Here is a 27,223-nt window from a genome sequence, read left to right on the forward strand (position 1 = left end):
ATTTTTGTTTTCATGAGAATTAAAAAAGACGTATTAGAATTATGGACACTGGTTTATTTTTATTCTATTAGATAAGTTGGTATTATTATCCCTGTGAAGTTGATCCCAGTAGTAAAACAAATGAAAGTTCCTGGAGGTGGAAGTACTCGGGCTACATAAGCAGTTGGCCCGCCTCCTTCAACATGCCGGTTCCGCCCCTGCTCCTGTATAAATCCACGCTGTGTGAGTGTGTGAGGAGACACACTGCTTTCGACGCCGCGGCCCCAAAGCTGCAGCCCTCGAGCCACTGAGAGGCCCCCCTCCGACTTGTGGATTACTGGATGGAAAAATGTCTGTCAAACCTCTGACCTCCTTTCTCATCGAGGACATCCTCTCCGTTAAGGACGCCGCGAGCTTCGACGGCAAATGCTCTTCACAGAAGACGGAAAGGTGTTCACAGTGGAGAGACGGACCCGAGGAACTCTGCCCTCAGGAGACGGCGTTTGGAGTGCAGACAGGTGAGATCCCGCAGGCTTTCAGCAGCAGGAATGTAAAGGAGAGACAGCCAGTCAGTTGTTTGTTGGATTTGCAGGTTTTAGAAGATGGCATGAATCTTGGATGTTTATCTGTAAAAGTATTCTCGGGGAATGAAATGTGAGAGTCCTGATCTGTACTTCGCAGAGTCCCTGGACTCGTCCTGTCCCGGCACCTCCAGCAGGTGTTCCTCCGTGGGGAAACAGAAGCGCTCCAGAGCGGCGTTTACACACCTCCAAGTGCTGGAGCTGGAGAAGAAGTTCAACCACCAGAAATACCTGTCGGCCCCGGAGAGGGCCCACCTGGCCGGCGCCTTGAGACTGTCCGAGACCCAGGTGAAAATCTGGTTCCAGAACCGGAGGTACAAGACGAAACGCAAGGAGCAGAAGCCGGAGTTCTGTAAGGACGGGTTCAGAGCGGAGGCGCTGGGCCTGAAGGACGAGCTGGTCCGATCGTCGCTGATCACCTCCTTCTGCAAGGCTTACCAATACAGACCCTACGTGTGGGACTACAGGGGCCCCTGGGGGCCCACGTTGTGGTGAATGTGACATGGTGTACTGTATGATGCTATGATTTACAATCGTAAAGCTATGGTTTAGTTTTCCCTGATATTTAGGCTCTCTGTTCAATGTAAAAGTTGATTATTTGTTATTATTCACTGGTTTTAAATGTGCCATTGAAAATGATTTTTCTATGCACACAAATATTCTGTCATTTTGTAAGCTTTGAGAAAAATTATGTTGTACAAAAATCAGACTAATCATGTTGTTATGGACAAGATGTGTGTTTGCACAATTAAACATTTGATCACTGATGTCAGTGGCAGCGTTGATTCATTCATTGTTTAATGAATGTTGGTTACTTATGGCTCTGTGTTAGGAAAAAATACAGAATACAGTCATTTGTCACATATGTATTTGTACCTTTAGCAAATCTTAACAATTTTCACGTCACTCAGTTTGTTCATTTAAAAAAAAAATGATAGTACAGGTATATGAAATGTTTTTTGGATATAGAACAATGTATGATTTGTCAGCGATTACACTATAAGCCTGACAATTTGAGTGATTCATACTGGAGACATTTATCTATATGGAGTTAAACTCTGATAATGCAGCGGAGCTACAACAGGAGATAAGACGAGGCAGAGATGAGGGCGATGCTGTAAATGAGGGCCGAAGAATGAGATTTGATTCCTTTAAAGAGCCCCTGACCTGATTCCACAGAGATACCCTGACAGTAAGTCATGCTGCCGTCTGAAAGCAAAACCAATCCGTATCCATGACGTCTCAATTAAAAAGGCCTTCACATCGTGACCTCCACTTCTGTTTGAAACAAACAAACAAAAGGATTCAGCCTCAGCTTTTCCAAATAAGGACGTGCATGATTCAGATTAACAGTGCCCGTATGTTAAGCTAAATCAATTTGAAGTCCATGACCTCACCTGCATGGTGTGAATGAGCTGCTGTGACCCAAACAGAGGCCGATCCTGTTTTATTACAGAATATCATTTCTGCACTAAAACATATTGATATCATTGAGAAGTTAGATTTGGATTTGAATCCTTTAATTGGGTCTCATAGGAAACTATAAATAAATAAAAAGAAAGCAACACATATTTTACATTTGATACAAACAACTGATAGACGCTTTACTGCTGAGCAGCATATTTAAGGAGGTTGAAACACAAGTTAAGTGTGAGCGGAGGACTGATGGAGTTGATAGAGTTAAGAGTGGCGCCACTAACCTGTCTGCCCTCAAGTGTCACGACCTTATATTTATTATTCCTCATTGCTGTCATTTTAAATCGACGTGTGGAGACGATTCAGCAACTCAACTGTTACATCTAGAAATGAATATGAGCCTCATCCTGCTCAAAACAAGCAGAAAGTTGAACATATTGCATATCTTTGAATGTAAACAGTAAAAAGAAGAATAAATCAAATCTAGAAAATCTTAACAATTTCCTCCAGCTAAAGTGAGTTCTTATCAACAGCCCCATTCACTGTTGGCCTCCTGGAGTAAACAGGTAATTAGACATGAAGAGGGCAGATAGCATCTGTTTTGACGGCATTGAGAATCTGACAGTATCTCTCAGTGTCTCAGGTTGTACACGAACACGCTCATCAGATAAAAGCAAGCCTGTTGAAGGGTGAAGCTGAAGGTTAGGAGGACTATTATTACCTTTTTTTTTTTTTTGCACTTGCCATTCGGGAAACCGGCACTTCCGCAGGCTCAAAGAGACACGGTACATTGATTCACAAACACAGACGACTTAAAGACAACATCCTTCTTCATCGGGGAGTGTCTCGACATCCAAGGCTCCTGCCCCGCCTGGATTAACTGGATTTGGCAGGTAAATAATGAAAAAACAGAGTGGATGTGTTTAACATGACTGGCTTATCTCTTGGATATACTTGGATCATAGATGTGGCTGGTGCACGGCTACATAAAGATTTTCTGGGCTGTGGGAATAAAGCAGGTAAGAAAAAAAAAGTGTTTAAGTTTATCTTCTTTATCTTTGGAGGGGGGGGGGGGGGGGTCTGATCGGGAGATGCGGTGTGGTCGTCAGGGCCGTCGTCATGCTCTTCAAGGTGGCCAACGATGCTTTGAAAAACAAGCAGATCTTCATAACAGATGAGGAGTAAAAAACCGAACCCCGACCACAAAGACGGCCTTTGTCAGTGCTCCAATATGCCGTGACTGTCTGACAAATTTGTTGGGGTTGATAAGGAGGTTTTAAAACAGCCCCTGATCTTTTCACATGGGAACACTCGTAAACTTCCTCGGGTGGTGTAACTGGATCCCTCATGTTACGGTACCAGTACAGCAGCTGCCCCCTTTTCTTTTTTCCGTCTCCCATCAGTAGATACACCACTGCTTACCCGATGGTTAGCGTTGATTGTGTGGCTGTGAACATGTGTGTGTGTGTGTGTGGGGGGGACACAGAGGAAGAAAAGTAATTTTCCAAGGTTCTTATCTGCGGGTGAAAGATATGAAGTAGTGGGACAGTTTATTCAGATTGAAACGATGAGGGCGACGAGGAGAGAAGACACAAGGCTTCAGATAAACAACCTGCCCGTGGACGAGGGCGAAAGCTAAACACGCCGGGGACAACAACCTCACGGCACACGTGTACGTGTTCTCAGGCATGCTGGGGTTGGGAATAAAGCTCCACACTGTCTGCATCGCAATAAAAAAATTTTTTGTTTTCATGTCATTACATAAGGTATCTTTTCAAATACAGCATTCACCTTCACGTAAAAAACAGTAGAATAAGTCAAACATAAAAGGACATACAGATGCTAATCCTGTGCTTTTAATCACGGTGTGATATTCACATAGGTGTTGTGTGAGAATCAGTCATTATACGAGTGCTGGACTGGACTGGTGACAACCTTTAAATAACACTATACCGCCCTCTAGTGGAGCTACAAACATCCTGCAAGATTGCAATGGTTTTGTCTTTTATTTTTTAAAGAAAATCATTGGGGAAACGTCTACTACATGTGAGGTTAATGGATTTTGACTCATGACGACCCTCACAGCACTGGAAATTTATGTTGTAGAATTCAGTTACAACTCCTATTTCTCACATTTACACAGGGGATGTGTAATCTAAGTATATTAAATCCTGAAACTACAAAAAAAAAGTAAATAATTTCCCCCTCAAGAGACATTGATTTGTCATATTTCTGAACATTTGACCTTAAAAGGTGTTGTTTCTTAGAGACCTGGCTCAACGAAAAGCCAAGTTAAAGCACCAATTAAGTCTTCTATTTATTTATTTTATAAGAGGTGGAGGCCTAAACAGCTGGTTTTGAAATTAGTGACATTAGTATTACGTAGTAACTCTCATACCAAAGCCTCGTTAACTTTTAAAAGTCTCAGACGTTGTATTTTCATGCTGAAAGAATAAAAACAAACCAACTTCTTCCTCTGCATCGACTCTCGACTGAAGCAGGACATAAGAGCATCAAAGCAAACAACGCACACACAAAAAACCCAGCATTCCTCACTTGTATGTTTATTTCGGCTCCAGTGTTACATACTGTAGCAGCATTTTCACAATCATTTATGATTTGCATGGTCATAGTTCAAAGCATTTCTGTTTCAAGAACTCCTCTCAAAAAAAATAATCCTAACTCTCTTTCAATCATTTGTGCGTATTTAGCGTAAAACTATTTACATTATGAAAATCTCCTTGTGGAACATCAGCCCGTCCTTTAAAATGGAAGCGACTATCAGAAACACTACTTTGACACGTTAAAAGTCGGACGCGGGTGTTGCAACGCGGTTCAGGAATGATGACTCAACATCTATGGAATGATGACATAATTATGCAATTGCAATTATAATGCGATGAATCAAAAACTAATCTGACTGACCGAACTTTTTGTTATCGTATGAATCACTTGAAATCAGAGCATCTGGATCCAACTGAATGTGGATGAAACACTAATATATATATATATATATATATATCACTGATTACACTTATATTAGAATAAAACATCATGAATTATGATTTGACGCTTACTAAGCCACTTTGAACCTCAAGCTGAGAAAACATTGTGTCCTTTCATAGAGTTGTGCAACTATCTTCAAAACAAATAGTCTAAAAAGAACGATCAGTCAAAAAATATAAAAAAAAAAAAGGTCATAATGTAATTTTCCAACTGAAAACCTACATGAAATGTTCAAGTACATTAGTAGTCAGTGAAACCTTTTAGATTTGGACAATATTTTTCTGACACAAGAAAATAATCCTCTAGAGTTAGAATTCAAGTGATGAGGAGATTTAACACGCTGGGTCTATGGGGGGCAAAAAGGATGGCATGACACTTCACAGCAGACAAATATGTATCGTAAATACAGGTTAAAAGGTAAGATGCATAGAATAAAAAGCATGTCTTTGGTATATTAACAATTACCCTACTTGTTCAAGCACAATTAATCGGTTGAGGGTTTGTGAGACAACCGGAATCTGACGAACTCTCTGAACTTCAGCAAAAGGAAAGAAAAAAAACCCCTCCATAATTAGAAGACAAATAAATATGACTGCCGGCTGGATTACATGAATATGGGGAGGAATGTCTCGGGCTACTGAATGGAAAATCGAGGTTGGAGACTCCAGTGAGCACACGGGAATTGTGAAACTATAACAGGATGAGAAAATAAAAGAAATAGCGTTTCCTGCACACCGGCTGATTTAAATCCAGCTTCTACTGGTCTCGTAGGGACAAGGAGTGCACTCACTTTCAAAATAAAATAAATGGTTTGATGTTTCATTTCGGATCACAGAAAGTCTGTGCTTTAAATATCAGTCACAATCTGAAAATAGTATATACTGTATATATAAAATACATATACATGTTTTTTTTGCACTTAAAGCAAAAAGCAGTAACAAAACATATAGAATTGCTGCAGACTGGCATTTGATAATTTGGTGAAGGGACAATAATTGAAAAAACTCAGCTTAGCAAATTCAGATTTGACCTCAGTTGTGATATAAAAAGCTACTATAAGACATAATCCTATAACAGAACGGTATGCTTCTCTCCTAGACCTTGGACCAAAGGAAAATTAAGATTTTCTCTACCTGAGTGCGAAAGAGAAAAAATGGTGAAGCAGGGTTTTATTATTTATGAGGCACTTGGAAAGCGCAACTGATGGGGTTCTTTTTATAATTAATATTCACAATGAAACAAACACAGAATTGTGTTTTTCTTCCGCATCCATAAAATACAAGCCTCTGAAAGCTAATAAAAATAAATACTATAAACATCAGGGGTGTCATAATTATCCGAATCCACCCAGCGAATTGACTTTTGATTTTACGGTCTAGACTTTTTTCAGCACATTTTTTTATTTTTATTTATTTAAAGAGATGCTTAATGGTACCGTGATGGATTTATTTATTTATATTTTTGAGAATGTACCACACTATGATCAAATTAAAACAATTTGATGTGTAATAACTTATTTCATCAGTCACACTGTTTAACAGATTAGACTAGATGGCAGGAGGGTACTTTTAGACAACAGCGCGGGTCTCTCCGTTTTTACAAGGTGCACCTGAATGCACCACATACTTTGTCGTATAGAGACGTAAACACACTATGGGGTGGAGCTACAAAGCCAGGAAGTGTCTCCTTCAATGATTCTGTGTTTACATAACTTACGGGCAAGGCAGAATGCAGCCACACCGGTGACAAAGCAGGAGGGGTTTTCAGTTATGTGGTTTCTACGTCATCTCCTACCTTAGCCATGGTGTCTAAATGCACTTGCAGGCTCGCGGTAGCCTACGCTGTGTCTTCTTTCAAGTGTTGTTGTTTTATTTGTTCCTTCGAATGTATGCAAGTAGGCGGAAGTGGAGAGAAAATGTTTAAATACGGGGAGAATCACCAAGGTCACAACCGAAAAGCTTATTTCTATCCATTTTCGATTCAGAATCAAAATTGTGACCCCGGCAATAAACACCCTTCAAGGCAACTTAATGATATGGTCTCCACGTGGAGAGTTGATGTGTTTGTGGAGTGCAGGAGGAAGAAGACGAATGTTTCAACTCTTCCCTGGGTGTCTGTCTTTTGGTCGTGCAACATCATTTTTGCTGAAAACGCACACAGATTCGTGTGAGTGAACAAAAAGGAGGAGCCATTCTCTGCCACTGCATCACCATGACGACCTCCCAGGTTGGAGTTGTCACTTCCGGTCCAGGTGTACTTGGCTCCATTACACCGGTCCAGAGCGCACCTCCTGTTCCAGCTGCTGCTTCGTCAGGAAGTACTTGAAGAATTCGTACACTGACCAGGCGATGGCAGTGGAGGGCATCTGGTATATAATCCGAGCTTGAGCCCCTTTGAAAAAGCCCGCCGTGCCACCGAGCCGGTACACCGTCCTGAAGGCATTGGCCATTCCCGATAAGTGGCCGCTGATGTTCATGGAGCTGAGCGCTACATTCTCCTGCGTGTTGAGCAGGGTTTTACAAACGTCCAGTGGGGTCGTTATCGCTGCCGAAATGGCTCCGGCCGCCGCTCCCGACAGTATGTGGCTGCCGGGGTTGTAATGTCTGTGGGGGTTCAACTGCTCCTGCATCAGTTCGTAGGTGATGAAGTGAACGGCCTGGAAAGGGATGTTCATGGTCAGCTGTGTGCTGTAGCTGCGGTAGAAGGCTCGCACGCCCTCAGTGCGCGTTATTTTTTGAAGACAGTCCCAAAGCCCTCGATATGGCGAGTTGTACATTTGCAGCCTCTGCTTTACCACTGAGCCATGGAAAGACACAGGTGACCACGTTAGCATGATTTATCACATTAATCACACACACTGTCGATGCATTCTGTACAGATGGAGTGTCTGTTAAGACTGGGATGGGAAGGATGACCAAATGTCTGTGGAAACATTTCCAGGAAAACTCGAAGAAGGGATCTCTAAGAAGTGACATTCAAAAACACACCTGCAATGACCTTTTATCGCCATAGGTGTCGCCAAAGACAACGAAATGAAGATCTTCAAGATTGTAACAAATCCATTTTACTTTGCAGGTGGATACAGGATTTTTGAGTAAAGCCAAGGATTATCTTATTGGAAAATAACTACTTTTTTTTTTCTTTTTTTCCATTTGTTTTTGGAAAACAGTGGAGTTGAGTGGCACTGAGGAATAAAGTCTATGTAGCATTGGATGTACAGATAATACTTGTTAGTAAGATCAATTCATTGTTGGTTTTGTTATTTTTGTTTGTTGACGATAGCTTTTAGCTTAATTTAGCTTTTAAAGTGTAAGATAGAAAAAAATGTTCTCACCTTCAGCTGGGTTCATGACTGCATCGTGTAAAACTGTAGCCACACTTCCTGCCAAACCTGTAAAAACATGAACAGAAGTCGTCAGGCCCTAATTAAGCAACTTGCATACAGGAAGTCCAACATCAAATTCACTTGTTGCAGGTATGAGGCTTATTGAAGTAGATGTCGGGTTGAATTATCCATTTTTCATGCTATTTAAAAGCTAAAGAAAACACTTGTACCAACATATCCCAGATTGCATGTTTGGATTTTTCACATTGGGAATATGGCTTTATCTTTTCCCAGTGTAAACAGGATGTGGCATTAATAAGACTTATCGTTACTACACTCCTCCGGGGCCTCGTTGCTCAGCCCGGTGTGAAATCCGTTAGTATGACGATCAAGTGATTTGTGTCGAGACGTGGGAACGCGTACCGTTGGCCAAATGGCTGTTGCCTCCGCTCTGAATGACGTCGCTCAGTGAGCGTTTGACCCGTTCGTAGCAGGCGAAGTAGAGCGCGTGTGCAGGTCCGGCTCCCATCATGGTGATGTTGAGGCCCCTCAGCGGCCTGAAGAACCCCTCGGTGTGGATGATCCTTTTCAGTGCCTGGTACACACTCCTGTACTGTGCATTTGGGTCTGGCTGCAGGCTCTGCATCCTAGTCTGAAAGAACATTAAGAGATATTTAAATCGTTAATCATTTTTTAAAGCTGTGGGCTCTGTGTGAATGTGAGTGGCTTTAAAGTGGGCGCCTATTGTAGGCCAAATGATCAGATTGTCACATTGTCCTGACAGTAAGTGTACTTGTGAGGTCCTGACTGAGTGATGGGTGTCTCCGTCTCTGTCTCTGTGGCAGCTCTTTGTTTTAATCAACCATGCCAAGTTATCTGGACGCCACAAAAGCATGTTTTTATTTGCAAAGAGATCTGGGGCTGGCTCAGGAGATAGGCCGAATCTATCTTCCTCAGCATGTTCCCATGTGTTTCCTTCCTTTGGGTTAACAATCAAATATCAATTACATTTCCGTTTGATAGATTTGGGAAGTTTGGGCACAGAGTTTATGTTTCTACGTTTGCGTGACTGAATTTAGGCACTAAAAATCAAACAGTTTTCTGTGGGACATTTTTATATTCAGGTTAATGGAAAAATACAGCTGGTTAAACGACTTACAATACCAGCTGGTTCAAGAGATAATATGACGGGTAAATTAAGTTTATAGAAATGAACAGATTTAACATCTGAAATTTGGTTAAGGTTAGGGAGAGATTTTAATTATTATCTTTCTTTAAGAGGAAAAGATGTAAAAAACGGGCATATTGCTTCTTGAATTGACACCAGAGAACAATCAAATAAAGCTCTTAAATATTGATTAAATGATAATGAGTGATAAAGTGGATACATTGTGTGTCAAAACAACATGCATCTGTGTGTCCAACTAAAAAAAAAAAAAAACTTTAAAAATAAAAAAGCAAAACTTGACTTAAAGTGACTTAAAATGTTAAAGAAAACGAGATTCAGTGTGTTTGAGTTAGAAAGCTGTGGTCTAACGTGGAAAAAGACAAAATGTAGTGAGAAAAAGCTATGGAGTCCGGCAGTTTCAGGTCTAATTTTAGAACAAGCATCACTGGGTTCTCAACATAATCTGTTTATTTACAGTATTCTGTTTATTTAGAATTTATTTGCAAAATAAACCTTTAAAAACATTTTTTCGACAGTACTCGTGTGAAACGCTGAGCACTGAATTAAACAGACTCAAAAGATGACTCAAAACCCTCTCATCTACTACATTATCCCAATTCTGTGGCCGTTTACTAATCAACACTGCAAAAGAACAACCGCTTAAACACACACCCTTCACTGTTCGATGCTGATTGGAAACGTGGACACCGATAAGATCCCCCTCCTTGGGTTGGGACAGGCTACTCCCCGAGTCCTAGCGAGGTCGAAACACGAAGGCCGAGAGGTTCCCGCTATCAAGTCTTATAAAACAGATGCTCAACTAATCTCAAGCTTGATGCAAGACACCGATTCGCGACTTCAAACACAAAACTGGGAAAAGAAAATACTCATATTTCAAAACAGGTTCTTGGTCAACCCCAGACACGCTGCTGATCAAACTGAACGAGCACTTACGTAAACTTCTCAAGAGGAACTGGCAGCAGTGGTTGATGTAATAACGTCACATGGGTTAATTTGGAAAGACTATGACACTAGAACAAAGTGGATATAATGTAATTTGGGGTTTTTTTCTCCCCCCCGCCTTTAGAGTATGTTAATGAATTTGTCTGTGCCACATTAAGAGTGTAAGGCCGGCACGCCAAATCATCAAAACAACACTACATTGTTAGAAAACAATGGCTGAGCAGAAGAGGAGGATTGCAGGGGGCAAAGTTCACACTCAAACCAACCGGTTTGAGATTTGCTTTGTGGAGAGACGCGGGCCAATTTTTAACAGGCTTTTCAAAACCAGCAAATAATTTAATCACGTTTCTGAACACGAACTCAACGGAAGGTTTTGACCTCGAGACGGCACTCAATCATGAAGAAAATGTGTTCTTCTAAACGCCATTCAAAGTGCTGAAGTTAGGGGGGGATTTCTACGTTTATGAACTCATCTCCGCCGAGTATTTGTATTACGAAAGGCTGGTCCAACAGTTTACAATCTGTCAGGTTATACATCTGTGATAGTCTGTGATTGACTCCAGATCATCACCTTGGTGATTTGAGCCTTATAACTAAAGTATTAGTGATATTAAACCAGGCTTGAAGGTTTGTTTCAAGAAGAAAAAGCTCCAATTATAAATCTGAAACCTGAATGACTGAATGTTATTTATCCTGGGCTTTCAGTCTGCAACTCTGCAGGTATATCCTTGACAAATCCTTTAATCCAAGATATCGACTTAAAATGTCTTGAAGACTGAAGATATTAATTTTGCAATGATTAAAAAAAAAAAAAAACTGACAAATCCTCACATTCGAGCAGCTGTAAATCTCCTTTTTGCTGATTGATAATTAATTATCTGTTGACAGAACAATCAATTTAACATAAATTAATCTACTCTGTATTGCATTGGCCAAAAAAGCCCCATCACTCATACCGAACAACATATATTTGCACTTTGATTAGATGCTAAGCTGCATTTTGTTGTCATGTAATGACCATATGAGTGAATAGATTGAGACTATTCAAATGTAGAGTTGATTAAATTGTGACATCAAATAAAAGTACCATTCATTTATTCGTGAATGCATCCATGCATGGCCACAAAAGTAAGATTGTGTATCTGCACCACGAAGTTTATCGACATTGCAAAAATAAATTGTCGTTTGCCCTTGAAGACTGGAAATGCATGCAACACATGGATATGAAGCCAGTTTGACATCAGGTGCCTGACCTTCACTCATCCTAGTAGTTACACTTTAGGGAAGAAGCATGAGGATAGCAGGGAAACTTATTTTTAACCTCTCTAAACAACACAAAAATGTGACTTGTGTGTTAATTGCGGTGACACTAAACGTCCAGCCAGCTCGCTACGTTAGCAAAGTTACACCGCGAAGGGAGTCCCGGTGAAACTGTGTTTGCTACTCGCTCGGTTTAGCTAACATGTTGTGTGTGATTATGTGTGTGTGTGTGCCATTTCACGTCAGCCTGCTCAACGAGTTTGTTGGGTTGCAGCCCGTCCTGCCGCCGCGCTTTAATTAGCTAACACAGTGGCTAACTACTAAGGATGGGCAGCTCGGCAACACGTCGTGGCTAACGTCCGTTAGCAAAGCGCATAGCGACCCGTCATAGCGTTGCTATGTGTGGCCGGTTAGTTGAACGAGCAGCAACAGCACAAAACAAAGCGCGAAGCCGCCTCTGCGCGTCCGTTACCTTGACCGAGTCCACCGGGTACATCACCGTGTGCTCCAGGATGCCAGCCACGGCTCCCGCTGTCATGTGGGTCGCCACCGAGACATGAGGTGGCAAGCTCTCGTAGTCGCCGTCGTCCTCGTCTTTGCCCGCGACCTGCGACATCTCCAGCGTTGCCACCGCCGGGTCCGAGCTCAGCGCCATGCGAGCTCCCTTCCCACCCGCACCTGGTCGCTCCTCTGCGCGAGCTAAACGCTTCAGAAAGGTGTCGGCGGCGGCGGCGGCGTGGACAACCACAACATCACATCACATCTCTCTCTACTTACTGGAGTTCCAGCGCCTTGTGTGACGTCCGCAGCGGTGGGCGTGGCTCGCGTGGACACACGGACCAATCGTTGCGCGGGTATCTCGCAATGGGGCGGGCTCTCGGGGGTTTTAAGGCGGCCAATGAGAAGTTTCCGTGTGACAGCTCGCGCTGACAACTTCGCTGCGCTCGCGCGCATCCCTGCTTTTTTGGGTTTGACCAAAGTGAGGACGCGATAGCGCCGCTTGTATAGATACGTGGGTTTGGCGTCCTAATCGGGGGGCAGCCATCTGTTTGTTGAGACTTTAGAGATAAGACATGGGGGTACGACGGGTCGCCCTTTAGCCACAAGCTTTGATGGTTCGATTCCCGGCTCCTAATATCCGCATTTCGAAGTGACGAGACACTTTTAATTTGCACGTTGTTGTGGTTTTGTTGGCTATTAATCCTATTTTTGTTTGTGCAGAACCATATCATGTTTAAAATCATTAAGAAAAGTGATAATAATAATAATTATTTAATAATTTAAATAATAATAATAATTTAATTTAAATAAAAAAGGGCTCTCTGAAACCACTTAGTGCTTAGTGAACTAATTAATGTCTAAATGACAAACACTTTTTAAAAAAGTACTAAATTTAGCTCACACAACAAGTCTCTTAAATTTGAACATACCTATCACATGTGATCACACAGCATCAGCCCTACACATCATGTGAACAGTCATATGAAATAGCCTGGAGTTGAAACAGAAGCCACTTTGCCAAAAAAGGGGGCACCAAATCCACACTTTAGTTTCAGCTCCCGAATAATAAGCAGGCAATGACATCACATTTTAAAACTCGTACAGCAGCCGATGCTTCTAAATTAGTTAGCCTGATAGAAACGTATCCTCTTAATGAATGCCTGCACATTCTTCTCATTCCACCTACTTATTCTTAATTATTTATACCATGTTTGTGTTTTTTTGGCTGTGTCGTCCGGTCTCTTGTTGCAGGCCACAAGTTTACGTTTCACCTTGATATCCAACTGGATGGCAGTTTGTGTTTAATACATCAGCTGTTACCACTGAACTAAACATTCAGTCCTTTCTACACCACAGAGAGAGATTCGAACCTTTGTTCTGTCGGTCGGAATATTAGATTTGTACAAATGACTATTCTATTCTATTAAAAAAAGAATCATTAATCATCTTTACAGTGAAGGAGTTGGAGTGGATGTATTAACCATTCTGTGTCACCATTGGCTGAAACATAATATCTAAACAAACAGCCCACTGTGGTATCACTGTGGGTGTGTCGGTGAAGCACTGTGACATATCAGTGACTCAGCATTATAGGAGCGTTGCATCTTAAAAAGCCACTTGTTTCAGCAGCTACGGACATGTTCAGTAGGGTAACAGTCAGAGCCGTTTCCTTCACCTTTTACTGCCGGAGAAGCTTATAAAGTGACCACCACACACAGTCAAAAAGTTAATTATTATAACCCTTCATTGCCGTTACTACAATGCTACATATTGACATTATGAATTATGGATTTAATCTAAATTCTGATGTAGATTTGCTTCATTGTATGAACATGTTTACAATAAAAGCATCTTCTCATCCATTACGTACTGTTTTATAAGGATCAACGTTATTTTACCGTGGAAGTTGTAATGAATTAAAGCTATTGAGGCTACAAATACCACCTAGTGGAGACCACACAGGACGGTTTAGTGTGTCCCACATGCAGAGCGCATCAAGTAACAAGTCTTCTATCACGCTGAGCACATCGAGTGCTGTTTGACAGGAAACTGGAATGGACCGTTAATGGTTATTTATTACATATTCACCATAGAGTGTTGTTTCAGATTGGTGCTCTCACACAGCATTTAGTTAGAGGAGGAAACTTTTTTTTATTTAGTCCGATATGCTCCTCATGAAATAAACAGCCAGACAAGCGTACCATAAAACCTTTATTACTGAAATGAGACAACACTTTTGCTTTCATCTGTGCAAACATTTCACTAACGACCAATTTCTTTTATATAAATAATGGGGGATGTGCTCTCATCAACAATCCCCTCACAACAGTGATATGACAGCTTCTGAAAAAGAAGTCCAACGTAAATATATATGCAACGCCATCCAACTTAAAAGTCAGATGAACCAACACAAGAATTTCAGCAGGGCTTTAAGAGATTGATGCTCTCTGGGAAAAAAAAAAGTGTTCTTGCAGAGTTTCCTCAACAGTGACAAGACATGTATTGCACTAGTACAGCTATTAAAGGCTACTTGTCTTGTTGAGGCAGAACAATTTGGGGAAAAAACACACAAAAAAAAGACCATTCCAGCTGGGAAGTGCACTCAACTGCATGACAAAGTGCTCCTTCCACCAATTATTAATCGTATTGCATTTGAGTTTCCTGTAGAACTGCTGTACCATATAACAACTATAAATAAAAAATATATATAAATTATGTGATCATAGACAAAAAAAGGCATGAAGAAAAGGCAAATGTCCAATATGTGAAACTCAAAGTAAAGACCTTATATTCATTTGTGTATGGAAGATTTGGTAGTGAGCAAAGTACCTTTGAGTTTGTCTTTTTTTTTTTTTTTTAAATCATAAAGAAGACACCTGGAGACAAGAACAAGCAATAAAATGGATTCTATAAAAGTCATAATTAAACAAAATAACTTAAAGAGAAATTGATTTATGGCTCAGGTAAGCCTGAATACTCACATAATATCTTCCTCGAGTCCAAATCTCAATACAATCTCGGTTTACACTCGCAGAGGGTAGCAGACTTTAAAAGCTCACTGAACAAGCAGATGGCTTGAGAGAGAGAGAGACAGACAGAGAGAGAGAGAGAGAGAGAGAAGAGAGAGAGAGAGAGAGAGAGAGAGAGAGAGAGAGAGAGAGAGAGAGACAGAACGTTTGATAGTGGAGAGGGAGTTCAGAGGTTGATCGGGAGTGAGGGTGAGCCGAGGCCCTCCTCCAACCACGGCACGGAGGAAGGGGTGCAGCGCTGCGCCGTACGCCGATGGATGCGACGGAGCCGCAGCAAGTACAGCATAATGGACAACACCACGATGAAGAAACAAGCCAGGAACAAGTAGTGGTTGTTGACGAAGGAGAAGCTGTGCCGCCAGTGAGAATGCGCTCCTTTTAGACCTTCCTGCTGGATGTCCCTGCAGGATCAAAAAAATTAATGAAATCCACACATAACAGCTGCTTTATAAAGAGATACTGTGTATACAAAAAAATAATCAATCCTGGGCGTGATTCATTATGTTAAGAACAAATGAGGTTAGATTTTTTTGAAGCACGTTTTAAATTTATACTAAACAGAATTTCTTGTCTAAGGAACATCCAATTAAGCCCAAATTTTTATACAAAACAAGGTGACTCAGGACCAATTAATCCATTAATAATCACCATCACTCTAATTGTTATTGTCGTTAGAGGCTCTGGCAGACAGCCTGGTAATGGTAAAACGGTAAAGGAAAATCTATCTCACCTCAAAGGCAGAAAACGTGTTCTGTAGAGAATAGCGCCAAGAGTCCATTGGACCTCCTTATCATAGACCAACAGGGCGGTCTTGAGGTTTTTATAGCTGGCTGGGAAAGAGAAGCCTGAGTGCAATACTTCATACATCCACGCTGATTTAAAACACTGGTACCTGCAGGCAGAAACAGAACATCAGTGATTTTTTTTTGTTTTTGGGAAAGTCACAAACTTGTTAGTTGAGCTTTAGAAGCGGTTTGATAATCCTGTGTGACTTACTTCAGTCTGTGCATATCAGCATGCGAGGCGTACAAGCCGGAGTCGAAGCGTTCCCTTAGAGTCGTCCACTGGGTGGAACAATAACTCTGTAACAGCAGCGTCAGGAGAGGCGTCAATAAAGGCATCAGTGGCTTCATGAGATCGGATGTGATGTTTGTGTCGGACTTACCTTGGCAGCCTGGGTATATTTAGAAGCGTTGTAATCCCCGCCCATGCGCAGCACATCCTCCGTGCAGTAGTAGAACTCCGAGAAGCCGTAGAACTGACTGTTGGTGTAGTCGATGTTTGGCTGGTAGACGCCGTTGAGAGACGTCAGAGTCTCGTTGGTGCGGTTGAGGAACGGCTGCAGGATATGCCTACACTGGTCAAAGTCTCCCGTGCCTCGCAGGTGGAGCCTCTGTGCTGACGGGCCGACTTCATCCTGCAGGTCCGCGGGCAGACAGGGGTCCAGGAGGGGAGACTCTGCCGTCTCACCCACACGCAGATCCAACAGCCTGGAGAAACCAGTCACACAGTGTCAATGCAGTACAGACGGAGACATTTACAACACAACAATGTGATGTGGACTTACTTGTTTCGAGTGGCTGTATTTTGGATGAGACTCTCCTCGTATCTCTGGCGTGCTGCATTTCCCCCAAAACCCAGGAAGGTAGACACATAAACACGATAGACGTGCTCGGTCCGATGAGCGTCACACCCCAAGTTGAACTCAGCCAGTAAGTTCTTGGCAACTTCCTCCTAGGGAACAAACAAACATCAGCCTGGAAACCATGACACCTGTGCACATCCATGTTTGCATTACATTTATCCTAATGTTGACTTTACAGCAGACCACCTGAGGCCACATTTAGTAGAACTAATTATCAGAATCTAGTTTTACGCGTCTTCAGACATAAATCAACAGAAGCTGAAAGGATTTAACAAGATCACAGTGGAAATTCAATTAAGCATTAAGTTGTGTAAAGAAAAAACAACGAGCCTCATTCAGCAACTGTTCTTAAAGTACAGACGGCATTTTACATTTATTACATTTTAAGAAGAAAGCTCATTTGGTGTTCACTTCCTGCAGAAGTACCTCCTCTTTGTTAACATTTGTGCTCCACCCTTTTTAGATTTAAATTCGGGCGTTTCAGTTTCTGTGTGTGCACAGCACTTTTATGGGGATTGGCAGGGAGATTACCCAGTCTAATTGGGATCAACTGGAACACTCCTTCAATTTACGAGGCCAGTGGGATTCACCGCTTTAGGTACACAGTCACGAACAAGTCTGCGGTTTGAGGATGCCTCATGAATCTGGCGTTTCTTTTGGGAACAAAAACTTGCTGAATGAGGCCCAATGAGAGCAAAAAGGGATGAGCAGTGAATGCCAAACCTGCTAATGCATATACATCTCTAACAACACAAAACGCATGTGATGGTCTCTACAGAAATGACTTTCAGTCCAGAGATCCTGCTATGGAGTCATGCAGCAGGCTTACAGTACGCCTTCAACAGTGATGAATGGAGAGCAGATCGTCTCCACAGGACAAAAATGGTGCATTTAGGGTTTAACCGGGGAATGACAAGAGGTCGGAAGGAGGGAAAAGAACAAAAAGGTGAGTGACAAAAAACAAAGACAGCACAAAAACAGAATTGGTTGTGGATAATAACCTGTTGTGGAGAAGCAAAGCTTACAGTTTTGGGCACTTCGTATGCGATCTGTGTGGAGACCCCACCCATGTCCAGGACGCCGGCGGTCCTTTTCCTCATGAGCGCCTCCTGCTGATCGTTGCCTGGGACATGCACCTCCACTACAGCCTCGCCATCTTGAACGGTTGACAGGGGAGAGGTGATGGAGTCAGGCAGGGTGAGTATATCACGTGTTGAAATGCTACTTGCCTGGGTCCTTACCTGCGTGCACATGGTTAAACCTTCCGAGGACAAAGTTGATCCCGATCCATGCGTAGACGCCTAAAGCCATTAATAGCAAACTGTTAATATATAAACGTTAGCCAGCATCTTCACTCTTGTATTACTTTTAAATCAGCGTCTACCAATGTAAAGTTCCAATTTAAATTTGCAGTATTTGATCAAGTGTGATATTATTTACCTTCCTGTTTCCCAGAAATCACTTCCACATGGGAGTCAGAGAAGAGGAAGTTGAAGTGGACGGGGATGTCGGTTCGCAGATCCTCAAGAAGCGCTTCTTGTTGACTGAGATTAAACAATCATAGGGACGGCATCATTAACAGGTATAGCATACATAGCATCAATCAGTGCAACTTAGCATTGTTAAGCTGTGTAACATTCCCTGTAACTTTATTTATATCTGGAGCTTCTGGATGTAGTGCTTGTTCATATTATAAGATGATGCCCATTAAGCCTGACTGTACCTCTCAGGGAGGATTCTCATTCCGGCTGTGCACAGGATGTACAGGGGTGTTTCTTGATGCTTATTTTTAGGAATATGTTTGGCTGCAAAGCTCAGCAGTGGGTAGATATAATCACTGGCTTTCTCTGGGGTTTTAGCCAATTCGGAGATACCTACAAGGAAAAAAGCAAAACAAAAGTGTTTTATAGTGGGTGCATGACAAAGATAGCATGTGACAGTTTATCTTACATTATAAATCACCACTTGAGTGTCTAAAAACAAATGGTGGTAGTTGTTTACCCTCTCATTTTGAATGCAGTTTTGATTGACGAGAAACCGAGCACCGCATGACTTACCCGGTTTAATCTTCATGACCACGGGCTTGCGGTTTTGATCTCTCATTTGCCGAATGTCCAGAAGTTCATGGGGGTTACCATTATGCGGGGGCCAACAGTACACAAACACCCTGGAGCCGCTGCTGCCGCAGTCCACCACCAGGCCGTAGTTCAGGTCTGGGTTGCTCGTGTCCGTCGCATCCACGTCGGTCACCCTCGCCAAGTGCCTTATAGGACACCAAAGAACCGTTGAGACCAAAACACGTAACATAAACACCGAGCAGGCGGCCGTTTAAGCAGGTTTACCTGTGGAAGTGGTTCTCCTCTCTGATCCAGCTGGCGGGCCCCTTCCCGGTGACGAGCAGCACGTAGAGCATTCCTATGAGGAAGATCACCAGGCCGATGAAGAGCAGCTGTCTGAGGGAAGGTATCAGCAGCCGAGGAAGAACCGAGGACGACAGGCTGAAATGCCACGGTGCCGGGAACAGGCACGAAAAGCTGATCCTGGACAGATGGAAGTAAAACAATGTCACATGATAAAACTTGTCCCATGATAAAACTCGCAATGCAATCTACACCCTCCACCCCCCCCCCAAAAATGACAGCAAACCAACCTTCCCATAATGCAGCAGGTCTTCTTCTTGTTCGTGTTAAGTCACTTGGATGAAGAATCAAAAATACTCAGTCTGCTAAAGATGGGAGCTTCGGCTTGTTCCACGGCTCCATCCTGTTTTTCTCACTCATGACCTTTTGGGGGCAAAACATTTTAAACATTAGCAAGACAGGATCTGAGAAAGGCCTCACGCTATGTCAGATCCGTGTGTCCTGATATGTAAATAACGTTAGGTATCGCTGCTGTAACGAAATCAAACAACACAGAAATTAGCCACATTGAAGGGACGCCAATGTAAAGTAAAAGGTTAGCTAGCTAACGTTTCCAGACGTCTGTGGCTGTCTAACGCTAACCAACGTGACGTGTTCGGCTGTAGGAGCGAGCTAAAAGAGACGATTTTTAAACAGTATTACTCGTCGTCAGTGTCGACGCAGTAACGCTTCATGTTCGTAGCTTTTAAATGAGTTCATACTTACTAGCTAGAATGTGAAAATCCCCCCAGTTTTCAGGACAAACTGGCATTTCGGTGTAGCCAGATGCTAACCGCTGGCTAATGTTGATAAGCGAGTATGTGGCAGGTCTCCGGTTCGTGACGTAGTTTGGCCCGACCACTGTGGTGCGTTAGATTTGTGTCTCCGCGTTGCCCGGAAAACAAGCCACCATACAGAAAACCCAATACCGCCCAACATTCTTCATCATCCTTTTCCATTTAATCCCGGCTGCAACCGCGACTAAGGTGTATTACCGCCACCTAGTGGCTAGAATGTGTACCAGGAAAAACAACTTTGACACCAGTACTGTTTCTCATGTTTTTGTTTTTTCAAATAACCAATTTATTAAAATACATTTCTAATGCAGACGTTATACAATATGTTTGGCTCTTTCCTGGTGCATTGTAAGACTGGTAACACTTGCTTGGTTTTTATTTATCTTTTTATTGATCTATTCATCTATTAAATTATATCTAAAAATCCATGTGCAATATGTTTCAGAAATACTGTACTTTTGTTAACATGCCAATAAAGCACTTCTGAGTTTGAATGCCTATTAGAAGTAGTTTTATTCAGTGTGTGTATACTCCAAACACAATCTTGTTATGACTTAAAATTGTCCCCTCTGTACAAAGAAAAATAACACCACTTCTTTATTGCAATTTTTTTTATTACTAAAATACACATTTAAATAAAGATATCTGGGTACCTTCAGTTCAGTCCATATCTTGTGTGAAATCAACATAAAAATGAGTCCTAAGATCTATTTCTTAAAATATATTAAATTCAGCATTATCTTCAAAACAGAGCAGATCATTTGTAATTAATTCAAGGCACTATATGGTCAACATGTTTTGAGTATTATGGAAATATTGAAATCTGAAAGGAAGCACCAATTGTGTAAAATCAAAGTGTTTAAAGAACTTTAGTTACAAAAATAACAAGTCATACAGTTGTAATCATACAGGCTGAGATACTAATGTAAACATTGACACATTGTATTAGTTTAAACGTTTAAAGCAATGTTCATCCACCTTCATCTGCCCTGAAGCTGCCTGTCTCTGCCTCACAACCAGACAACTTGGACTTTACTGATCCTCTCGCAGTCCAACCACTCGAGCCGGCTGATTTTCCAGCAGTAACTCACATCGATGTACTTGAGTTTCTTGCTGCGTAGCATTATTCTTTTCACTGTTATCATCTTCACATCACTCCTCGGCAGGTCAATACTTTGCACCCGTCCAAGTGGCGTGGGAGGCGAGGCTGTGGAATCTGCAAAGCGATGTAGGCCCGATACGCCTAGTACATCCTTTAAGACACAGTTCAGGGGACAGGGCACGGAGACCAGCGAGAGCTTCTCCAGCAGAGGAGAACCAGCCACGAGACACTTGAGCGCCCTCCTCAGGGACATCCAGGACATGACGGGCTTCATTTGGCTGTGCTCGTAGGAGAAACTTCAGACAAAAGGAGATGGATTACTTTATGAAGTAAGACCTCATTTACAGCCAATTTGGCTTACTATTACGAACAGCATTTGTGTTAATTAGATGGTATCATAGACATGGTATCTGTTAGGTATATGAGACACAGCATTAGTTAACTTAATGTACATCATAGCTGCACCAAAGACATGATTACAACCACAGCTCCCGAACACGGGTTAATAGTTCCTAGTGTACTTCCTAGTGTACCAATAGTGCTTACTTGAGTGTTAGAGAGCAGAGGTAAGGGAGCTGTGGAAGATCCCGGTCGTCCCGCTGATCCTCCTCGTCTTCTTCTCCCTGTGGTGTTGTGGGAGGCTCTGCAGAGATGAGCAGGTCTCTGAGTCTGGGACAGGCCTCCATGACCTCCAGTAGAGGGGTGTGAGGGCTGGTTTTCACCCCCTCCAGGGTGAGAGAGACCAAGGAGGAGCCTGCAACTTGCAGGGCAGGAAGGAGATCCTCCAGAGGGCCCGGGTAGTGCACCGAGAGGCTCCGCAGCTGGCCTGACCACGCCTGGAGGCCTGCCTCTAACAGAGACCGCTGGCTTCTTCCTCTAGCATCTTCATCATCACAAACGTTCACAGACATGGATTGAATGTGAGGACATACGCAACTGAAAATGTCCAGAGAGTCACATGATAAGCCCTTGACGTCCTTCAGGAGCAGGATGAGGCGTTCATCGCCTAATAAATCTCTCCCTCTCCTTTTTTCTTCTGCTTGGTTTGGAGAGAAATGTGGCCCTTCGTCTCTACTTGCATCTTCTTCACTCTCACTATTCCCATCCCACAATATCCTCTCCTCCTCCTCTTCTTCACCTGCTGCTGCTTCTTCTCCCTTTTTCCTCCAACTATGCATCCTGTGCCTCCTCTCCCTCCACACCTCCCCGAGCCTGGGAACTCCTACTCTGTCAGTGAACTCATCTGTCTGGCTGAACTGTCTTTGCTGGAGGAGACAGCAGGCCTGGACGAGGCCCTCCATGGCCACTCTCTCCAGGCTGGGCAGGGAGAGGAGGAGGTATGCCGCTGCCGCTACGGGGTCTCCCTCCTGTTCCCCAAACCCAATGTCCACAGCCAGCAGACTGCTGAGGGGGAGAGGAGACAGGGGCGCAGCGCAAGAAGAGGAAGTAGAAGATTGGGATAGAGAAGTTTGAATAGGTGACCTAGATGGACAGCCAGAGGACAAAAAGGAAGCCCCATCCCCGAGAGGAAGTAGTGCAGCAGGGGAAAGGAAGTGACAGCGGGATATGTCCAGATGACGCAGCAAACGACAGCCACGGGCAACTGTCCTGATTACAGATTTGTCACAAGGTGTTCCAGCCAGGGAGAGCGAGCGCAGGGCAGGTAGACTGCAGAGGGTTTCAGACAGCGCCTTTGAGGGCAGCTGCCGGCCTCCAGACAAGTCCAGGCTCCACAGACCCTGACCCAAGAAAGGAAGGAAATATAAATGAAATAAGGAATCATAGGCAGCACACAAGATTTCATGTGTCTATCGTTACTTTCCACAGAGAGTTTAGGGGATACGTCAAGGAAAGAAACCTGTGATTTATTTTTCTATATAACCTACTGTCATGCAAAATGATAACGTAGAAAAACAAAACAAAAAATGGAATATTTTAAGCCCTGAAATAATCGGCTACATATGCAGACAATGACCTGGCAACGTGGAGCAATGTGGGCACAGAGGGCGGAGGTCACCAGACCGGGACACCTTTCCAGAGACAGGCCACGGAGTTGGGGGACCAGCAGGAGGTGGAGGGCCGCCCGGGACATCTGCTTCCTGGTGCACAGCAGCCACGTCAGCTCCTCCACCAGCTCGCCCGCTGGACGGAGAACACAAGTCAGACTCAAGTAGAGACAGACAGGTAAGGGAGGAACTTTGTAGAGCTGATTATTAGATAAGCCCTCACACACTCACGCAGAACGTTGAAAGGCCCTGTGATGTATCTGAATGAATAATGATCCAGGTAGTTATCAGCATAGTCCTTCGCCCACACTCCCTTCATGTTGTCTGCCAGGCTCAGCAGACACAGCCGCGTCAACGACAGCACAAAGCCATTTTCATCCGTCTTCCCGCAGCCCCCCATCCACTCCGTATTCCTCTTCCTCCTCCGAACCTTCGCCCCGCCGCGTTTACACGGAGCCCGAAACAGAGGCATTGTGGGACAGGAAGTGGATGCTGACTCCGTGTGATGGGGAGTTTTCTCCTCGCTGCTGGAGGGCTGAGGAAATTAATAGGATAGAAAACATGCTGTTTACATGATGAAAACACGATGTTTCAGATTACTGAATGAGTTTTACATCTGAAGGCTTGAAAAGATAAAGTCAACAATAAAAAACAGTTTTGGGTTCCAATTGTTCGTAAGCAATCAGTGCTGAGGAGTTAAAGGAAGACTATTGCTTTGCTTTAAAGGGTCACCAGCCAGAAAATGTGAGCACCAAAAATATTACATACAGTTCTCATCATCTTCCTCTAAAATGTCAAGAAACATATAAACATATGTCTGATATTAAGAACAAAATGGTAAAATATTGGTTTCTGTGCCACGTGGTTAAGAAAGAAAGAATGCCACTAAAGTCTTATTTATTTAAATTTTAATGCAACACAAACGCGCAGGGGCAGTAGTTTGGTCACCTGACGTGCAGGACGAAGGGGACATGCATAAAATGTATTATTATTGTTGTTATTATGATTAATTCCATCTCAAAACAATGACCTAATTCCTATTTGACGTTAGTTGAATTAACAGGAGACATCGTGAGACATCAGACAGACACACATCTATAGGCTATAAATAATTCAGCAGATTAGACAGATCGAAAAAGAGGGAGATAGAAGTTAGTTATAACACACAGTAGATTCATATGAGTTAGTATGTAAGATACAGTGTATCCAATAAAGAAGAAGAAGAAGCATAAAACTTACGTTCAACAATCCAATAAGAAATAAACCAGGAATGTAAAGTGAAGTCACCACATTCAGATACTTCCTGATTCTGGCATTGGGCCCTTCCAGCCCTCAGTTCAGTCTCTCAGGCACTATTTCCTCTCAGGCTGTTGCCGGTCAAGGGGAAGTCTTGAACCTGAACAAGTCTGCCATGTGGGTAAAATATATTACCAATAGCTACGATTTAAACCTAATACCTGATTCAATTGATTCGAAGCTATATTCAAGGCCGATGTGCAGTTTCGAAAACGGCACACACACACACACACACACACACACACACACACATGCTTAACATGGTTGTTTAATTAATTAATCAATTAAATAAGCACATTTCCCATGTCATTTTGCAAACTATGGTTTGATATACATACATATTTCTCCCTTACCTCTACGTTTATCAAGCCACGCCGATCGCTTTGGTTTTATGTTTTAATCAAAACAAAACAAAAAAGATAACATTCTTGGTTACCAGGGGCAACACATAATGAAGAAATACTTGCTCAGTGTATGTTGAGAGTTAACTTCCCATTCTCAGAGGCATGCTGGTGTGTGAGTCATCACTGAGACCTCTGTGTCCACATACTATCATTACCATACTGTACCCGTGTTAATGATCGACAGCACCGAAAATGAACATTAGATTCTAGGGATATCAGACTATTTGAAGTACAGTGTCGCCCTCTAGTGGCTGTTTGTTCATCCAAACCTTTTACCCACACCCTGGATTATGATCCTTGATCATGAGCTGCACACAGATATCAAAACAGACTTTGTGGAATTCTTTATTTAAATTTAACCAACATCCTATATTGGTGTCAAAGAGTGATGTGTTGTGAGAAAAAAAGAAATTAGCTAACCTTTAGCTTGAAAAAAATATATATATATATATTTGTCTTAAATACATTCTCAAGCCAAACACATTCAGCAATCAGTTCATTTGATTTCCCTTCATTTCCCAATATGCATAAGATAGTTTGCAATGGTAATTTAAATACATAACTTGATTTAACTTCGGTGGTGCTTAAAATCATACATCTCAGCAGTAAAACTTCTAATTGATGAGTGAATCTAATCTAAAAATCAGACATCTTTTTGTAATATTGATGTAGGGCAGTTCAGAGACTTCCATTAACCTATACTACCATCAACAGTACTTGAATATTAGTTATTGCAGACCATCAGTGGGGTGTCTCCACCTTCTTAAGGTGAACATTTGCATCTCTCAGATATAAATGTGAAGATAGCTGACTTTCCCGTGAGTTTGGGCTTTGAGACGAGTGACCAAAGCATTTATTCTGTGAACGGGACGACCTTCCTCCCGGCCACAAACACCTCTGCTATGTTACGATCATCACCTGTCAAACAGGAAGGACACGAACATAAAGTAAATGATCAGCAGCAGAAAAGAATCTGATAAGTTGGGACAAAAATACTGAAATTAACACTCACCCAAATTCAAGAACTTTTCCAACATAACCTGAAATTGAATACAAAATGAAATATCGTTACACTGAAATTAAGTTACCTTATTTGTGATTCAATGTGAATGATTTAAGCTTCGCAACCAACCTTTGGTTCGTCAAACTGGATCAGGTCGATGGGTCCAGCAGGAGCAGCTACATTCACCCTCAAGGCGTCAAAGTCTTTTCCCACTTCAAAGTTCCCCGTCTGGTCATCAAGGGACAATGCTACAGGCAAAACCACCAAAAAAGAAACTGTTGTGTTCCCAACAATGTATAAATTTGAAAGAGGGTGGCATCGTGGGGAGTAGGATGTCAGTTAGATCGGGCCACTGGTCACGTCTAAGTATAGGGGAAGTAGCTCAAATGGTAGAGCGCTCACATTCTATGATGGAGGAACTTATGGTTTATGCCCATCCAGTGGTATCATGCAAAGAATACATTACATTGCAACGAGGATGAGGTTCAAAGCCACACGTGCAGAGCACAATGGATTAGCAGTCCATCGCTTTTAGCGACTCGGCCACCTCGACTGGTGGCTCTTATCTCATTTATTTCACGACCGATCCAGGCCATGTTCCAGGGACATTACGTCAGCCTGGAAAGTTTGGAAGAGTGTGACATCCTGGGGAGTAGGATGTAAGGAATCACTCTGTAGGGGAATTAGCTCAAATGGTAGAGCGCTCGCTGCGCAAAGGAAGGGGGCCAATGTTTACGCTCCCTCACGCAGAGTAAAAGACACGCGAAAAGCACGGGGGAATTATTGAATAGTGAAATATCATAGACAGTGTCCCCTGTATCTCTATATAGATAGTTATGGCGTATTTTAACCGAGTCACCCGCCGTGCACTTCGCCGTGAGCTGGATTCGAACCTGCCGGCCAAGGCAAAGCCTGGGTCACACACTCACACAACAGGATAATATTAAGATTATTGCGCCCGTGGAGCAGCGCATTATAACGTTAAAACTATTTTATTTGTTTGTTATTAATCATCAGCAAATAAAACATCGTGAATCAAAGAGTGGTATTTACAGTGGAGCCGATTAGAAGGAGTTACAGTCATATATGTGTGTATATATCTATGGGTTACAGTCACGTGATCTCATGAGAAAGCAGTAGCCAGTGTAAATAACAGATCCCATTAAATAATGTTCTGAACGACACAGGTACTCGTGTTGTTGTTGCTCCCTTTCTGAGATTGTTTGTCCGTTGCCATGAGAACGTCTCCCTCTACTGGTCTCGCGAAATCACGGCACCAGATGTTTAAACCGATTTAAAATCCATAGCAATTTGATGTTATTGTATTGATTAATACTTCTTAA

The 27,223-nt window shown here is 42.6% G+C and overlaps 5 protein-coding genes across 7 annotated transcripts in view; 1 reads left to right on the forward strand and 4 right to left on the reverse strand.

Annotated features, from left to right (window-relative positions):
• Window positions 1-222: 222 nt before the first annotated feature.
• Window positions 223-1,332, forward strand: nkx3-1 (NK3 homeobox 1). Its single transcript, XM_084024922.1, has 2 exons — window positions 223-497; window positions 661-1,332. The coding sequence occupies exons 1-2, from the start codon at window positions 329-331 to the stop codon at window positions 1,053-1,055; spliced, it is 564 nt and encodes a 187-aa protein (XP_083881048.1). The 5' UTR covers window positions 223-328; the 3' UTR covers window positions 1,056-1,332.
• A 3,189-nt stretch (window positions 1,333-4,521) lies between these two features.
• Window positions 4,522-12,470, reverse strand: slc25a37 (solute carrier family 25 member 37). The gene is made up of 4 exons (XM_084023881.1): window positions 12,171-12,470; window positions 8,731-8,959; window positions 8,317-8,373; window positions 4,522-7,778 (listed from the first exon to the last, which is right to left on the reverse strand). Exons 1-4 carry the CDS (start codon window positions 12,351-12,353, stop codon window positions 7,249-7,251), a joined length of 999 nt encoding a protein of 332 aa, XP_083880007.1. The 5' UTR covers window positions 12,354-12,470; the 3' UTR covers window positions 4,522-7,248.
• Window positions 12,471-14,397: 1,927 nt separating this feature from the next.
• entpd4 (ectonucleoside triphosphate diphosphohydrolase 4) lies at window positions 14,398-20,178 on the reverse strand. Of its 2 annotated transcripts, none has more exons than XM_084024055.1 (13): window positions 19,999-20,178; window positions 19,524-19,656; window positions 19,216-19,413; window positions 18,931-19,136; window positions 18,597-18,747; window positions 18,314-18,417; window positions 18,115-18,174; window positions 17,899-18,029; window positions 16,796-16,962; window positions 16,394-16,718; window positions 16,225-16,310; window positions 15,959-16,120; window positions 14,398-15,629 (listed from the first exon to the last, which is right to left on the reverse strand). In XM_084024055.1, exons 2-13 carry the CDS (start codon window positions 19,529-19,531, stop codon window positions 15,395-15,397), a joined length of 1,833 nt encoding a protein of 610 aa, XP_083880181.1. In that variant the 5' UTR covers window positions 19,532-19,656; window positions 19,999-20,178; the 3' UTR covers window positions 14,398-15,394. The 2 variants fall into 2 exon arrangements, with proteins under 2 accessions (XP_083880181.1, XP_083880180.1); XM_084024054.1 differs by having other exon boundaries at window positions 17,875-18,029; window positions 19,999-20,173.
• Window positions 20,179-20,657: 479 nt separating this feature from the next.
• LOC311023073 (uncharacterized protein) lies at window positions 20,658-24,518 on the reverse strand. Of its 2 annotated transcripts, XM_084024739.1 has the most exons (5): window positions 24,417-24,518; window positions 23,409-23,712; window positions 23,147-23,313; window positions 21,718-22,910; window positions 20,659-21,467 (listed from the first exon to the last, which is right to left on the reverse strand). In XM_084024739.1, the coding sequence occupies exons 2-5, from the start codon at window positions 23,647-23,649 to the stop codon at window positions 21,080-21,082; spliced, it is 1,989 nt and encodes a 662-aa protein (XP_083880865.1). In that variant the 5' UTR covers window positions 23,650-23,712; window positions 24,417-24,518; the 3' UTR covers window positions 20,659-21,079. The 2 variants fall into 2 exon arrangements, with proteins under 2 accessions (XP_083880866.1, XP_083880865.1); XM_084024740.1 differs by lacking the exon at window positions 24,417-24,518 and having other exon boundaries at window positions 20,658-21,467; window positions 23,401-23,508.
• A 997-nt stretch (window positions 24,519-25,515) lies between these two features.
• LOC311022803 (guanine deaminase-like) overlaps window positions 25,516-27,223 on the reverse strand; it is a 49,796-nt gene continuing 48,088 nt past the window's right edge. Inside the window, exons 12-14 of the mRNA XM_084024366.1 lie at window positions 26,010-26,128; window positions 25,890-25,917; window positions 25,516-25,795 (exon numbers count right to left, since the gene is read on the reverse strand). Coding sequence (XP_083880492.1) covers window positions 25,731-25,795; window positions 25,890-25,917; window positions 26,010-26,128 — 212 coding nt within the window. The 3' untranslated portion in view covers window positions 25,516-25,730. The remainder of the gene's footprint in view (window positions 25,796-25,889; window positions 25,918-26,009; window positions 26,129-27,223) is intronic.

This window comes from Eutrigla gurnardus, assembly GCF_963514095.1.
Source record: "Eutrigla gurnardus genome assembly, chromosome: 13".
Taxonomy (NCBI): Eukaryota; Metazoa; Chordata; class Actinopteri; order Perciformes; family Triglidae; genus Eutrigla; species Eutrigla gurnardus.

What these genes read in the sequence shown, in the direction of transcription:
- slc25a37 (XM_084023881.1), bottom strand. Translation starts at nt 12,353, where the DNA reads ATGGCGCTGAGCTCGGACCCGGCGGTGGCAACGCTGGAGATGTCGCAG. An exon ending in ACCCGGTGGACTCGGTCAAG is followed by an intron (nt 8,960 to 12,170) that starts GTAACGGACGCG and finishes ATGTTCTTTCAG; the next exon opens with ACTAGGATGCAGAGCCTGCA. An exon ending in CAACAGCCATTTGGCCAACG is followed by an intron (nt 8,374 to 8,730) that starts GTACGCGTTCCC and finishes ATGTTTTTACAG; the next exon opens with GTTTGGCAGGAAGTGTGGCT.
- entpd4 (XM_084024054.1), bottom strand. An exon ending in ATGAGAATCCTCCCTGAGAG is followed by an intron (nt 18,418 to 18,596) that starts GTACAGTCAGGC and finishes GTTTAATCTCAG; the next exon opens with TCAACAAGAAGCGCTTCTTG. An exon ending in GTTTAACCATGTGCACGCAG is followed by an intron (nt 18,030 to 18,114) that starts GTAAGGACCCAG and finishes CAACCGTTCAAG; the next exon opens with ATGGCGAGGCTGTAGTGGAG.
- nkx3-1 (XM_084024922.1), top strand. Translation starts at nt 329, where the DNA reads ATGTCTGTCAAACCTCTGACCTCCTTTCTCATCGAGGACATCCTCTCC. An exon ending in GGCGTTTGGAGTGCAGACAG is followed by an intron (nt 498 to 660) that starts GTGAGATCCCGC and finishes TGTACTTCGCAG; the next exon opens with AGTCCCTGGACTCGTCCTGT.
- LOC311023073 (XM_084024739.1), bottom strand. Translation starts at nt 23,649, where the DNA reads ATGCCTCTGTTTCGGGCTCCGTGTAAACGCGGCGGGGCGAAGGTTCGG. An exon ending in AGGGCCTTTCAACGTTCTGC is followed by an intron (nt 23,314 to 23,408) that starts GTGAGTGTGTGA and finishes TTCTCCGTCCAG; the next exon opens with CGGGCGAGCTGGTGGAGGAG. An exon ending in ACATTGCTCCACGTTGCCAG is followed by an intron (nt 22,911 to 23,146) that starts GTCATTGTCTGC and finishes TTCTTGGGTCAG; the next exon opens with GGTCTGTGGAGCCTGGACTT.